Here is a 15391-nt window from a genome sequence, read left to right as displayed (position 1 = left end):
TAAGTTTGTTAATTGAATTGGACAGGTTTGAGACTCAAAAGTTCAAATTGAGAAAACAGGTTTCTGATTGAAAAAATTGGATGAGTTTTTGAACGAAAGAATTGTTCAAAATATTTTTCAGGTTGGGATGAATGGGCCCGAAAATTCCTAAAATTTCAGAATCTAAGGCCCAAACATAAGACCCAATATCTTTCCCATTCTCATTCCTCCCTCTGATGGTACAGATACTTCTTTGCTGCTTTCTTCTTCATCTTTGTAGGCTTAAACAAAAAGATAACAGGAGACAAATGTCTGACGTGAAAATATTGATGGTAGACTACCGAAATTATCCTTCTATATATAATGGCTGCTCTCCCCCGTTTCTTCCTATTCAACCCCCTATCCGTTCTATCTGTAATATTGTTCTCTGACTTTTTTTCGACGATTTCGGCTCAAAATTTTCGTTTTCTTTTAGTATCTCAGTCATCATCATCTTCAAAATGGCGTCACAAGTTAGTAATGGTATCGTTTTGTCTTCGTTTTTGGGTTTGTTTCGGTTTGGTTAGGAGATGCATTTTCTGGCTTGATATTCGTGTTTTTAATTTGAAATTGCTCTTAGTTGAGAAAAAATGCTTATTTATTAGTTTTAGTCGTGATTAAGCGTCCTAACCGGTTTTTATCATCGAAAACTGCAGAAGTTGATATTAATTTTGCAGCGAAAAGGTAAGCGAGAAACCTAATGGGCACTTCAAAGGGCACTGGCAAAACTATGTCAAGACTTGGTTTAACCAGCCTGCGAGAAAGACCATTCGTCGCATTGGTGCGCATTTTTAATTTTGGATTTAGTCTTTTTAATTGGTTTTTTTTTTTTTTTTTTTTGAGTTGATTAGCTCGTCAAAAGAAGGCCGTGAAGATCTTCCCTCGTCCGACGGCAGGCCCTCTTCGCCCCATCGTTCATGGGCAGACTTTGAAGTACAATATGAAGCTCAGGGCTGGGAGAGGCTTCACGCTTGAAGAGGTTAAAGTGAGTTCTCTAGTTGATGCTAGGTTTTTATTTGTCTCTATCGCCCCGAGTCTTGATATTCTAACATTTTTACTTGTATTTTGACTGCCTTGTAGTGTAAATATATTTGCTTGTTACTTGTGTTTCAATTTCCTTGTAGCTGCGCTTGATCAGATTATGGATTATGGTTGATCTGGAATCTGTTTTGGTGTTAAGAGGTGTTAGCGTTTTTCTATGATCTAGAGATTCGATGGAGTAATTATAGATTTTAGAGAAATCCTTTCATTGTTTAATGTATACAAAGTGACTTTGAATTGTCCAATATAAATGTTTGTTTAATTGACATGTTTATGGCGACTTCTAGCTAGTTTACTATGAATTGAGAATATTGTTTTTTCTTATTATTTCAAAGTACAGAACGTTACAATATATACCGACGTTACAATATATACCGTTTACAGAGAAGATATAACAGGAAATGAATCAAATCAAATCCCCAAATCAAATTAAATCAAATCCCTAAAAATACATTATATCCTAATATGTACTGATAATTTTCCTAATATAACAGAATCAAATCAACAATATATGCTCTGATAATCTTCCTAATATAACAGAATCAAATGGGCTAATTCAACACTCCTCCTCAAGCTGAAGCATATAAATCATATGCACCATATCCGCTAATTGATCATTTGAATTGATATGACTTGTAGAGATACAACCAAACAAAATCTTTTCTCTCATAAAATGACAATCGATTTCTATATGTTTTGTTCTTTCATGAAACACAGGATTTGAGGAAATGTGAAAAACAACCTATTTATCACAAAATAATTACATTTGTGATTGGTGCACTGTCACCGAAACAAGAGATCGGAGTTGAAAGATACCGAGAGATTGAGAGCGGTGCGTGTAGGCGCGTGGAACGGCAAGCGATGATGTTGTTTTGACGGATGTGTCGGCAAGAGAATCCTGATCACACTGGTATAGGCACGATCACTGGAAAAATGACGGAAGCACAGTGATCGGAGAAACAGTGGAGAAAGAACTTGGATTCGTCGGAAACTAAGTTGAGAATGCTGAAAAATTTTTAAATGCTAGGCTTTGATACCATATGAATTGAGAATATTGTTTTCTTATTATTTCAGAGTACAAAACGTTACAATATATACAGTTCACAGGGAAGGTATAACAGGAAATGAATCGAATCAAATCCTTAAATCAAATCAAATCAAATCTCTAAAAATATATTATATCCTAATATGTATTGATAACCTTCCTAATATAATAGAATCAAATCAACAATATATGCTCTGATAACCTTTCTAATATAACAGGATCAGATGGACTAATTCAACATTTAGTTTGGATTTGTATGGTAGATCTTGAGAATGAATTCTGCATTTATTAGTAATAAATCTTATGAAGTCATTTAGCGTTTCTAGTTTGAATGATTACCCTGTAACTTGTATCTGGATCTTGTTGTGCATTCTTCACAAACTATGGGCTTCTTTTTCTGTGAGGTCTATGAACTGTTTACTACCCATTTGCAGTGCCAAAACTAACTGTTGAATAAATTGAATTGAATAGGATTGAGAAACTTGACTAATCTAAATGAAAAATGTGCTTAGATTTGAAGGTAATAGTCTAACAAGTATTCTGTTAATTCGCAAGTACTGAAGAGCTGAATTTAAAAATTTGCTTTGTCCCTTTACAAGTACCAGCGTACCACTATGTAAAAAAGTGTTATTTTTAATGATTACGTCACTGAAATCCATTGTCCTTACTGCTGATTTGTGGTAATCTCCATATTAGGTTTTTCATTCTGGTTCCTATAATTCTAAGGGCAACTATTAGGGGATTTAATGCTGCCATCATGTAGGTAGTGAAGTTGAGTATGTTCAGATTAGTGTGCTGTAAAATTGTCACTTTCACAAGATTTTTTTGTGTGTTTTCAATTTTTGGTCTTCCTATATTGCTTGATGTTGAAACTGTTTCTATGTCTAGATGTCAACATTTTGTTTGCCTCAATTAGGCTGCAGGTATTCCCAAGAAGCTTGCTCCAACCATCGGTATATCAGTTGATCATCATTGTAAGAACAAATCTCTGGAGAACCTCCAAGCCAACGTTCAGAGGCCGAAGACTTACAAGGCCAAATTGGTAGTCTTCCCAAGACGTGCTTGCAAGGTCAAGGTAATTGGAAAAGACAAAAATTTGTCAGTATCATTTTATTGTTACCATATCTTATGCTAACACTACTATGATCTTGTTTTGGATGTGGGCTGTTGATTCTGCTCCAGAGGAACTGGCAACAGCAACCCAAGTACAAGGACCCTACATGCCTATCACGCTTGAGAAACCTACAGTGGAACTTGTTAAAGTTAGTCAGGAGATGAAGTCCTTCAGGGCATACAAGAAGCTTTGTGTGGAGAGGATGAACACCCGCCATGTTGGTGCAAGGCTGAAAAAGGCTGCAGAGGCTGAAAAGGAAGAGAAGAAGTAAAACGAGGCAGCAACATTTTGGAGTTTAACATATTTCTGCTTTTTGCTCTTAGATTTCGTTTTTTTATTCTTTTTGTTATAGTTATCTGAAAGAAGTAGTAATCTTAGTTTTGATGACATGGGTGCAGTTTGAGGTTTAAGATTTCTTGGTCATCATTTGTGTGAACCTTTGCCTGCCTTGTTTTTTGAGAATTTTATTTATCGAGGTAAAGTTCCAATATTAATTATATTGCTCTTAAGAACTCTACACCACCCAACTCTTGCTTCTTTTCAGTAAAATTACCAAGAAACTACACTCATTACATGCGTATTGTAAAACACACAGGAACCTTCATATTGACGGCCTCATTTTGGCAATACATACATGAGCAACAAGATCAGTTTGTGAAATTCTCAACTGTTTCTTCATTTATGCAAAATATGGTTGCCGCCTCAGAAGCGTCTTTGACATATCCCTTGGGGATGGATGAAATATGTTATAATAAATAATATACTACATTTTTCAAACCATGTGCAGTTGGCAATGATCAAGCAAATCAAATTATTACAAATTCTTGGGTTTGACATCTCAATCTCTATCACACCATCTCTCTTCTTCTTCTTCCTCTGCAAAGCATTAACAAACTTTGGTTATTGATAAACATGTAAAAATGATTCTTATGGTTTGTAAAATAATCAAAATTTTCTTTTATATCAGTGTTGGTAATGAGTGTAGATACAATCATATGAATAATATTGAACCAATTCCTTTTGTTGTCAAGTAATACTGAATAAATAACATGATTTATACCATTTTCTCTGTCTGCTTTTACCTCTTCCCACAATTTCCTGCCAAAAACAATATATTAGCTTCTCAATAACATAAAAACATGATTCAGTAACGTATAAAATATTATATAAATTAATAAATAAAAGCATCCGTGGCTGAGGATACGAAGAGAGAGAAAATCGATTTTGGCTTATCCCCATTTTTATTTACTCAAATTTGAATGCCTTCTACTTCATACATACATATATATATATATATATATATATATATATATATATACAAAAAATTCAAAAGTCCAAAAGATCTCAGAATTTCTCTAATAAGAAATGAAAAAACAATTAGAAGAATTAGAGAGAAAGCAGAGCTTACCCTGCATACAATTTAAGCAAAGAAATAGAAATTAGTTTAGAAGTTTGGTTTTTGGATTCTACTATGAAATTTCATGACATTGAGTATGTTCTAATTACAATTATCTTAAAGTCTCCATATGATCCACAATTATAAAAAATTTGGAGATTTGCTTGCACAGAAAACTGCACACATGCAAAACAATAACAATATAGGTACCTGTTGACTGTTGCGCAAGAAATCCAAGGTATTTGCACTAGCGTTCGAACCCATGTTTGGAAGGCCCTAGTTGTAAGTTCGGATACGCTTCAATCGATCACCACTGTCAATCTATTTACAGTGATAAGATCCCTTTATCATTCTAAAAAATAACAGACAAAAAACAATGATAAACTTGCTCATCTTCATATCACAGTCACTCTTACTTGCTCTGATCGAAATTTTGATCTACTCATCTGAATTCTTAACCTTTCCATTTCATATAGCTTTGCACGCAGAACCTTAAGTGCTTTAGCTTTGTTCTGTTATAACGACCACAAGGGCAAAAGACCCTTAAGCAAAGTAAAACCAAAATTGATTATACATAAAGCACTCAGCCCATGTATCACTGTACATAACTTAGTTAATACTGAGGGATGATACTGTATCGCAACTATAACAGAGACTTGACTTTACATTAATAAATTGCACATAAATGGTGTAATAATTCAAGATCCATTGCCTATAAAACTACATTCTCATTTTATCCCTTGTTATGATTCATAGATGTAGCTCAGTTCATGGTAACTTAATGAACTACGAAAAAGGAAAAAGGAGGTCATCTGACAAGTCTATATCATTAGGGACTTGGAATTTCAATATTTACAATCAACAAGTCATCTTTCTATATATTCCATAGGAGGGCAATGAAATTGAAGTAGAGCTGGCACTCAAACATGGGCCTTAATATAACATGATACGGAGGAATGGTGATCAACAAACTGATCCAGCTGACATATTTTAATCGATTACTCAGGAATGTAGGTAAAAAATCTTTACCATACGTTGAGATCATTCGTCTTGGATGGACACAGTCATCCATCCCCCTTGGAATATGATTTATTTGGACAGCAGAATTGGTGGTATTTGCATGCTGACCACCTGAACCATCAGATCTATAAGTATCAATCCCCAAATCTTCATTCCTCAACTGGAAAGCTACCTGCAAATCCTCAAAACATAGAAATCTGATGGAAATCTGATATCAAAGGTTTATGCACACAGGACCAAAAATGCAAATGGAGGCAGAGAGCAGGGGGGCAGTTTGGAAAATCCAGAAGATATTGAAGCTACTAATTTTGGGCAACCAGAAGATATGCAAGGCAGTAGATAGATCCCAGCATATAAGAGGAAACAAAGAAGATAATGGGCAGAAAAATATATTATTACTGATTTGGGGAACACTGTCAATAATATAGGAAATATTGACATTGATTTTGTTTTCTAAAATAACTCTATGTTTTGATTTAAATCCGTCCCGGAGGGAGGCTAGACTATCATGGTTATTATAATGAATTATAATTGGTGTTATTGATAGTATGCGCTATTTCTTCGCTGTTGAATTGGTTGAGCTGTTTTCTCCAATTTTTAGTTGTCGTATTGCATTCAGATTGTGGAAATATTGCTTGAGTGATTGAGGTGAGTTGGAGGGGAAGGAAAACTTGACCTGGAACCATCTGGAGGAGCTATCCAGTAGCTGGAACAGTCAGTTTGGAGGTCTGCTTGCTGTCAATTCATGGCTACGTATCAACTTTCAATACTGCAATGGTGACAGTTGTAAAGAAAAATGACCATAAAATTGTGGCACCACAACAAAAATTATCATTCAATCAACTTCAATTCGTTCAGCATCTCATCAGCCTGAGGAAGGATAGGAACAGAGACAGCACTGGTATGACGTCCTCCAGACTTCTCTGTCTCAAGAACACACTGCAAAATGATAACTGTTTGTAATTTCTGCGACAATACCTTGCATTGCAAGTCAAATGGCTTATAGTTGAAACCTGAACTCTATGAATTCCACTCTCAAATTTAAGTTTCCCAAGACACCAGCTCCTGAGATTGCTACACTAGCTTCCTGGTTAAGAAAAGGGCAAACCAGAGATTTATAAAACACTTACAAGGTAATTCCATTTGTCCTAAACAATAAAAAAAAAAATAAGTAGATTAATCATAGGTTGTAACCTATTATACAACTGAACAATATATCCCATCTTAAAATCTTGATAGTCAAAATATATCCCAAGCATGTGGTACCAAGGGGAGTTAAAACCTAATATAATAGTATATCTTTGCTTTACATACACAAGGAAAGACTTAGACTAAATGTATGTTAAATTTTAAATCCTGCAAGAACAATGAATTCTACATAGAAGCTGGGATTCTAGAATCTATAAATGTGGAAATAAGTTGCTTAATTATTTCATGGTCTCCCAAATGAAAGGAGAAAAGGGAAACCACAAAACACATACAAATGATAACCGAGGAAAGCGAAAGTCACATTCTTTGGTTTGGTGTCTTTGGTCTGAAGTCCAAATAAGACTACAGTTTAGGACTCTATAGCTTTACATTATAGTAGCATCAAGAATAGTAGTTGGCTTTCTATGTCACAATGTACCCACATCTGGAAAAACATGCATAATACCATATTATATCCTAGATGATAACATGTTATTTCATATCTTAAAACTCCAGCAATGACTCTTCAAAACCATACAGCAAGTGTATTATGTTCCCATATAAAGAAAGAATGAACATGAGGTAGATCTACTTGCAAGTAAAATACTAAATTATATTTAAAAAATTTTACATTAATATAGCACATAATACCAGAACTATAGGCAAAAATCTCAGAGTGTACCCCTGCTTAGCAAGTTACTTGAAGGATCAGACTATTGCCAGTGCCAGCATCAAGTATACTCCGGCTAGTCAAGTACTTGGCAAAATATTACCACTGCAGGTGAAGACATAGACAGCAAGGCACCAACAAATACCCCTTCTGAAGCCTCACCACCACACAACTGCAAAAGGCAAATAGATGTATCCATCAAAAACTCAAAGCATAATATCAATGAACATACCAGCATCAAACATAATAAAAAGAGATGTGCATGCAACATTATAAATCAATAAACATGCTAAAATGAAAATCAAATATTCAGGTCCAGACCTCTCTGAAGAAACTACATCCAAACGTTGAGAATCAAATGATAGTTTGTCAATCAATGGTTCATCACCACCAACATTCCTCTCCCAAATTTTATACCACCTGCAAAAATACAACAACAACTTAGTTTATCAAAAATAATAATAACAATAACAATTAAGAATAATACGCATCAAAATTTACAAATCGAAAAGAAAAATTTTACAAAATAAGGATGCATGAACACAAGCAACTCCCTGCATTCTCCATCATCAAAACCAAAGATTCACGAATCATCATTTCAGATTTTGCTCCCTATTCACATACATTCATCAAATCATAGGCATTAGTAATTTTAGTCACAACAAATAATCAGTTCTACATACACCATAACTGAACCACTCAAAGCTCATATACATGCCATATTTCTCTTCAATCGGTTGATCTCTTTTCATAGCCAATAACCGGCAGAGTTTCTCATTGATTTTGCAAATGGGAACATAAATGACAAAACATTTCGATCAAAAATACAGGCCAAGTTACCACCTGGAACTGGAACCAGAGTTGTCAAAATGGAGAGCCCTCTTCTTCTGATGTTCATGAGGTCAGTATCAATAACACTGCCTATAATGATTTTTAGCTATTTGATGATATACTGTTGCATGTTGATCTGGTTATAGATTTTCCAATATGCAGTACCTTGTGGAGGCCTATGAAGCTTGAGGAATGAAAATTGAGAAGAGAAAGGTCTTAAAACCTGCGGTGATAGAAGGTGAGATGGAGATGCAGGAGAAGTTAAATTCCAGGGAAAGTGAAGCAACCTGGTGGGAACAGTTCTCAGTTCTCTTGAGGAGAGGTCTTCGGGAGAGACGCTTTGAGTATTTCAGCTGAATCCGTGTGACACAGGTCATCTCTACTGCTATAATTGTTGGCAGTAGACTCTGCTTCCAATATCCTACAATCATGGCCACCAGAGCTCCCACTTCTGAGCCACCTTGATATTGTCTGAGTTTTCTGATTAAGGAAGAATCACAAGGACCTGAGTCAGAGCAACTGAACTGGATTTTCAGGAGAAGCCTGTATGAGTGATAATTGAAAGAAATGTAGTGCACCCATCTCATAAAATATGGAACATTCTGCACCAAATCATTATACAAAACAACACATGAAGTACCAATTACAAGATTGTGTGTAACTAGCTTGAGGCATTTGTTAGACAATTTCTTCTAACCCGGATAAAGAATCCACCAGAGAGCATAAAGGTCATAACGACAATAGATGCCAATGTTGTTGCTTTCTTCACATCCATGAATGCTGCACCGATTACTAGTCCGAGACCCTGAAATTTTCAAGTTCAAAGAAGGTGATATAATTAATCAAGTACAGTATTAAAGTGTCTTAATTTCAGATTTCTATGAGATGTTTGACACCTGAGAAGCTATCACGCTGAGGAAAACTGTGAGCATTATCAGAGAAAAGGCGGTGAAGTTCATCTTCAATCCGACCATAAGTAGACTGTCACAAAGAACACAATAGGCAGAATGAGATCCAAGGGAAGATCACTAGTGTTTCTGGGTAAAAAATCGTTGCCTTGCCTGATCCTGAAGTCGCTGTGGAGTTGAAGAGTTCGAACGGCAACAAAGTAGGCCAATGATTATAGCAGTAGTTTGTTTATTGATAAAATATAAATATATAAATTTCAATTACAACATAGTAACAGTTAATACCATATAAATTTAAAAAAAAAAAAATATTATGCATGAATTACAAAGAATAAACGTAAAACCAAGTGCAGTTGGCAATGTTCAAACAAATCAATTAATTACAAATTCTTGTATTCACATCTCAATCTCTATCACACCATCCCATTTCTTCTTCTTCCTCTGCAAAGCATATGAATGAACAATATTGAACCAAATCAAAGTTATCACAATTCCTTTTGTTGTAGATAATACTGAATAAATAAAATATGAAATAGCATGATTAATACCATTTTTCGCTGTCTTCCCACAAATTCCTGCCAAAAACAATATATTAGCTTCTTAATAACATATAAACATGATTCAAAAACTTATAAAATTATGTAAAAATTAATAAATAAAAACATCCATGGGTGAGGATACAAGAGAGAGAAAATGGATTTTGGCTTGTCTTCTTTTTTATTTACTCAAATTAGATTTTGACATTTCTATATCGTATTCTTTGTTAAATTTTGCCAAACTTATTCGTTCCAACCACATAACATTGACAGAATTATACTGAGTCGTAGTGTCCTTTGTTAAATTTCTCTAATAGGAGATGAGAAAAACAATTAGAAGAATTAGAGAGAAGGCAGAGCTGACCCTGCGCGTATACAATTCAAGTAATTAGAAAATAGAAATTAGTTTAGAAATTTGGTTTTTGGATTCTACTATGAAAATTCATGAGTTAGCCATTATCAATAAGCACTGGCATCCAGTAGTAAAACGTTATTCAATCAGTAAGTTAAAATCTACTTGCATAGAATCAATGTTTACGAAAATTTAAAAGCCTTATCCAAGTATGCAACAAAGTAGCTATTCATAAGATATCTATCAAGTAAAAAGAAATTACCTCACATGGATTTTCAGCCTTCTTCTTCCTCCTCCTCTTCTTCTTCTTCTTCTTCTTCTTCTTCTTCTTTCTCCTCTTCTTCTTCCTCTTCTTCCTATATAAAGCAAACCTTGTGAGTACCACATTAGAAGCTCATACTTTCAAATATAAAATTTAAAGTATCATACATTTCATTTCACTTTTGATCATAACAAAATGTCTTTCTTTGTACATAAATATAAATTTTAAAATAAAAACTAAATTTTACCGATGACTTGATTATAAAAACAGGCCAGTTTGACTTTATTTCAATTTAATATCTTTTATCTATTAAAAAAACGATTAATTGCTTTCAAATTACAACTATATATTTATTAATTTAATCATATGAACCATTTATCTATTAAATGACATTCATTATTTATTATACATAAAACTAATTACATCATCACTGAAGAATTAAACAAAAGATGTATCTCTTTTATAATAATTGAAAACACACCTTTTCATTCAAGAACTCCTGCAATGTGGTATTAATGTTGCCATTCCATCGCTTTTCACCATCTAGGATCACTTCTTTAAGCTTGGGTGTCACTTGCTCTCCATATCCAAAGGTCTTCATGTTTTCACATCGATATATCTTTAACCTCTCCAATGTTGGGAATTCAATAGCATAAGGCCCTGAGCTAAAACAAGAGAGGTTTTCTAAATATCTAAGTTCTAAGTTGGACAAACTAGGAAACAACAGCCTCTTTATTGAAGCTTCTTTTTCTCCTTTCTCATTTTTGATTATTTCTTGTATTGATGAACACCTCCTAACTACAAGTCTTTTGAGCTTCACCAGGCATTTCACAATGGAAGGGGAGAAGAGGCTTCTTAATTGTTCGCAATCCCAGATGTCTATAGAAGTCAGGTTTTGCAAACCCGGGGAGGTTATAGCGGGGTCTAATTCCTCACCTAAAGCTTCTTTCTTCTCAAAGATTTCCTTTAATTCATCACAATTCTGCACAAATATATCTTCCAAACAAATAAGGCCTTGGAGTAGAGTTGCTGAAAATAAGTTTGTCAACTTACCACAAAATCCAATCTCTACTTTCTTCAAGTTTTGAAGGCTTATGGATTGATGGTCACCATTCCATATATGTGACATCTCTGGCAAGTAATACAATTCTAGATATTCTAATGATGAGAGCAACTTCGATTCTCCTTTTGTAATCTTAATCTCTTCACAATCAAATGTGTACACCATCGACTCACAATTACGTGCTATGAAAGTATGAAGATTTTGAAATTTCCGTAACAATTGACTTGGTACAACATTTAACATCTTATCACATCTGGCCACTTCTAAAACTTTTAGTTTAGAAAATGCTTCGGCCGGAGGTTCTCCTTTACACATTTCAACCAAGTTGGGAATTTCATACAAATGCAGTTCCTCTAAATTGTGGAAAGTTGAGTTTGGTGTCAATTCCAATGTATTTAGGAGACACTTTATCTTTTCACATGAGTTGATATCAAGACTTTTCAATTCATTAAACCCTTCTTCAACTAGGTTATGACTAACACTCTCTAAATTATCAATTGTTTCAACAGATAGAAACTCAATTCTTTTGAGCAGTCCTTTAACCCATTCATGCATCACCGGATTGTTGATTTGTTGGAGTATCAGAGTTCTTGAGTATCTACTCATATCAAAATAACCCTGAACATCTAGATCACCACCTATTTGTAAGATAAAGTTGAACAGGTTTTGAAATGACAAAAACTTTGGCAAGAGATCAAGATTTGGAATATAAATATGCAAATTAGTCAATCGAGATAAGGCTTGTAACTCAACAAGACTGGCATTGCTTCTCAGATTTTCACTTTCAGATTTCCAATTCTGAAATACATTAATGTACAACTCTTCCAACTTTTTAAGAGACTGTATAACACCAGGAGTTATTAGTTCTAATAGCCAACAATTATTCACATCTAGCAACCTGAGATTACTTAATTGGCTAAAGGAAATGGGGATCTCTTTAATATAAGAATTGGAAAGGTTCAGGATCTCCAGTTTTGTTAGCTTCCCAATTACTGAGAGGTTGCCCAAATCGCAATTAGTAATATCTAATGTCCTAAGATTTATGAGAAATGAAAGTGAATCAGGCAAGGACGTGATGAAGCTTTTTCCCAAGTCCAAAACTTTGAGATCTTTCATTTCTTGGAAGAAATAGTCAGGGATAACCAAATTTTTATTTCCTTGAAGCAACAAAACTTGCAAATTTGGGCATTTCAACCCACTAGGTAGTTCCCTAATAAAATTTGCCATCAACGAGATACATGTGAATTCATCAAATGTATCTCCATCTGGCCACTCTTGTAGATGAGTGCCAGCTTTCACGATGAACTTATGGCCATATTTAGAGGCTACAGTTAATGCAAAATCACGGACAATATTGTGCATTTTAACACAATTTTTACCATCATCAATTAGGAGAAAAGAATAGGTGACATCACTTACAATAGCATGTACTCTATTTCTGACACCTTCGATTGTTTCATCGGCATCTCCAAACCACTTCAAACCTATCCAATATCGAACCAAAGATTCAACTGGAATTTTGTAATCTTCTGGAAATAAGCTACAAAACAAGAAAAGTGATTTTATCTCATCATTTTCTAAGCAGTTGAAGCTTAGTTCCAGAGATGATATAACATTGCTCTCCATTCCTGGGATACTTGTAAGAATAGATGTTTTAAGTTGTCGAGCTGCATTACTCCACACACGTTTGTCCTTGCCCTTCAAAGCTCCTGCTATTGTGACAATTGCAATTGGTAAGCCACCACATTTAGCAATCACTTCTCCTGCAATCTGGTTTATATCGTAGTTTTCAATAGTCAAGCCGACAATTTTGCTAAAAAGATCCCAAGATTCTTGTTCGGATAACGTCTCAACTGTATAATTCTTTTGACACCTCATTTGATTGCAAACAGCTATGCTTCGAGAGGTGATCAAAATTTTACAACCTCTATGATCACTCCATGGAATACCAATCTCATCAAATTCAATTCTTTTCCAAACGTCATCTAAGATTACAAGGATCTGCTTCTTTTCCTTGATTCTGTCTCTTAGGAAACTGGCTCTTACTGATTCAGAATTAGCCCATAAGGGCATTGCTACACCTAACGTATCAGCAATGTTACCTTGAATCTTCATAATACTCGGGTTTTGAGAGACAACTGCCACCACTACTTCTTCATATATTTTTTCCTCTCTTACTTGTCGGCTGATTTCTTTCACCAGCGTGGTTTTACCCACACCCCCCATCCCACATATTCCAATTATGCTGATATTATCATCATCAATTAAAGTTTTCAGAATTTGCTTCTTCAGTGAGTTTCGAGATTCAAAAGTGCCAGAAGGAATTACCGAAGATGATGATACCACTGCAGATGGAGAAGGAAGAGAAGACACGTGCTCAAACCTTTCCACTTCTTGCAACACAAGATATGAAATTGCTAAGGCCTGCTCTTTTGCCTTCTTACTGAATCGGTAACGTTGTCCGAGATTGATGCACCACCCTTTGAGACACCTCTTGTTTGTTTTGGCTTCATCTTCAAAAAACTTTTCAGCTTCTGCAGAAATCTTGTCAACTTTTTCTATCCAGTCTTGAACATCAATGAAGACACTTTCTCCATTTCTTTTAGCAGTAGCAATTTTCATTTGCACCCTCTCTTTGCAGCCACTAAGCTCCTTTACTCGCTCTTTCAAGTCTTTAATGTTGTCATTGTAATGGAACAGGTAACCAAGTTGACCGCCAGCAGCTACAGACAAATACTCTGCGATCTTGCCAGCAATTGCAGAAACAATTTCCATGGCTTTTTTTTTTTTGGGGATAAGGAGAGAATTCTGTCGAGTGTTTGATAGTGAAAGAATGAATGGTTGTATTTTGAGCTTTGAAATAAAAACAAAAACAAAAAGCATAAAAAAGAGGGAATGTATAAAGCAAAGAAAAACTAATGATAAGAAGAAGCAAGGTATGATTCCATTATCTTCCTTTGCTAAGAATGTTGCTTCATTCTTTTCGTTAATAACATGTTCAGTGTTGGAATATGTAAACTACTCAGCATCAAATGTTCTTTACCTTCAACAAGAGAAAATTATTGCATACTTTGAACTGAAAAGTATACATTTGAGCACGTCATAAAAATAATCAATGAGATAAAAAATTTCGGGATTGCACATGTAGATTGCTGCACTAAAATTTTAAAAAATGAATTCAGAGCAGAAAAACTTTCTCTGCCTTTGCTCTCAAGGCTTCATGGTTCCATCCCCTTATAATGTCTAATATTCTTGCTTTCAGAAAGACAACATCAAATATATAGAGAAGCAAATTTACTAAGTCAAATTTACGTAAACTGATATAACAGGATCAATGCAATTACATAATAACAATAACATCACCAATTTATGTTAATGTAATTTTACTCTTAGGCATAATTAAGGGTGTTCACGATCCGATTTTGCACATAAAACTATGCCAAGCATTACGCATAGTATACTAGTTTGCAATTAAAGCTTCTTGGTTTGGTTGATTTAGCACTGCTAGCCCAAGCATTACGGCATCATCAATTTTAGCTGCAATCATATGTCAAAATCATACCATTGCAATGGAGAATACTAGTTTACCTCATGACACTGCATCCTGTTTGCCTAAACTAGAAAATTTAATCACATAATGACAATTATCAATAGTACATAAATTAATATTTTTTATTTGTATATATATAGTTTTATTTATAAACTTCGACTGGGTATTTATTGTCTTATTATTACAGTAAAGCTTGATAAAAATTTTAATGGAATATCATTATCAAGAACGTGATGAAAGTTTGGAAAACAAATTTGCAAGCTAGTTAATTAGTCTGGACAATTGTTGTAATTACTCTGCGACCTTGACATATTTCTGCTAGAATACCCTTCTTAATCCCAAAAAAAAAAAAAAACTTTTAAGGCAGACAGATATATTGTTAATTGACAAAGAGAGG

At 34.5% G+C, this 15391-nt stretch overlaps 1 protein-coding gene and 2 long non-coding RNA genes across 3 annotated transcripts; 2 read left to right on the top strand and 1 right to left on the bottom strand.

Annotated features, from left to right (window-relative positions):
• Nucleotides 1–788: 788 nt before the first annotated feature.
• Nucleotides 789–3173, top strand: LOC123220042. The gene is made up of 3 exons (XR_006502972.1): nt 789–799; nt 870–1003; nt 3021–3173. It is a non-coding gene; the product is annotated as an uncharacterized LOC123220042 (long non-coding RNA).
• A 2341-nt stretch (nt 3174–5514) lies between these two features.
• Nucleotides 5515–6183, top strand: LOC123220045. Its single transcript, XR_006502976.1, has 2 exons — nt 5515–5628; nt 5869–6183. It is a non-coding gene; the product is annotated as an uncharacterized LOC123220045 (long non-coding RNA).
• A 282-nt stretch (nt 6184–6465) lies between these two features.
• LOC123221481 (probable disease resistance protein At4g27220) lies at nt 6466–14219 on the bottom strand. The gene is made up of 10 exons (XM_044644328.1): nt 10863–14219; nt 9780–9806; nt 9632–9672; nt 9220–9304; nt 9021–9128; nt 8611–8925; nt 8016–8104; nt 7831–7912; nt 7596–7664; nt 6466–6612 (listed from the first exon to the last, which is right to left on the bottom strand). The coding sequence occupies exons 1-10, from the start codon at nt 14217–14219 to the stop codon at nt 6466–6468; spliced, it is 4320 nt and encodes a 1439-aa protein (XP_044500263.1).
• Nucleotides 14220–15391: the final 1172 nt, after the last annotated feature.

The sequence above is a fragment of the Mangifera indica genome, chromosome 7, assembly GCF_011075055.1.
Source record: "Mangifera indica cultivar Alphonso chromosome 7, CATAS_Mindica_2.1, whole genome shotgun sequence".
Lineage (NCBI taxonomy): Eukaryota > Viridiplantae > Streptophyta > Magnoliopsida > Sapindales > Anacardiaceae > Mangifera > Mangifera indica.
This window is presented reverse-complemented; position numbering and strand designations above follow the sequence as displayed.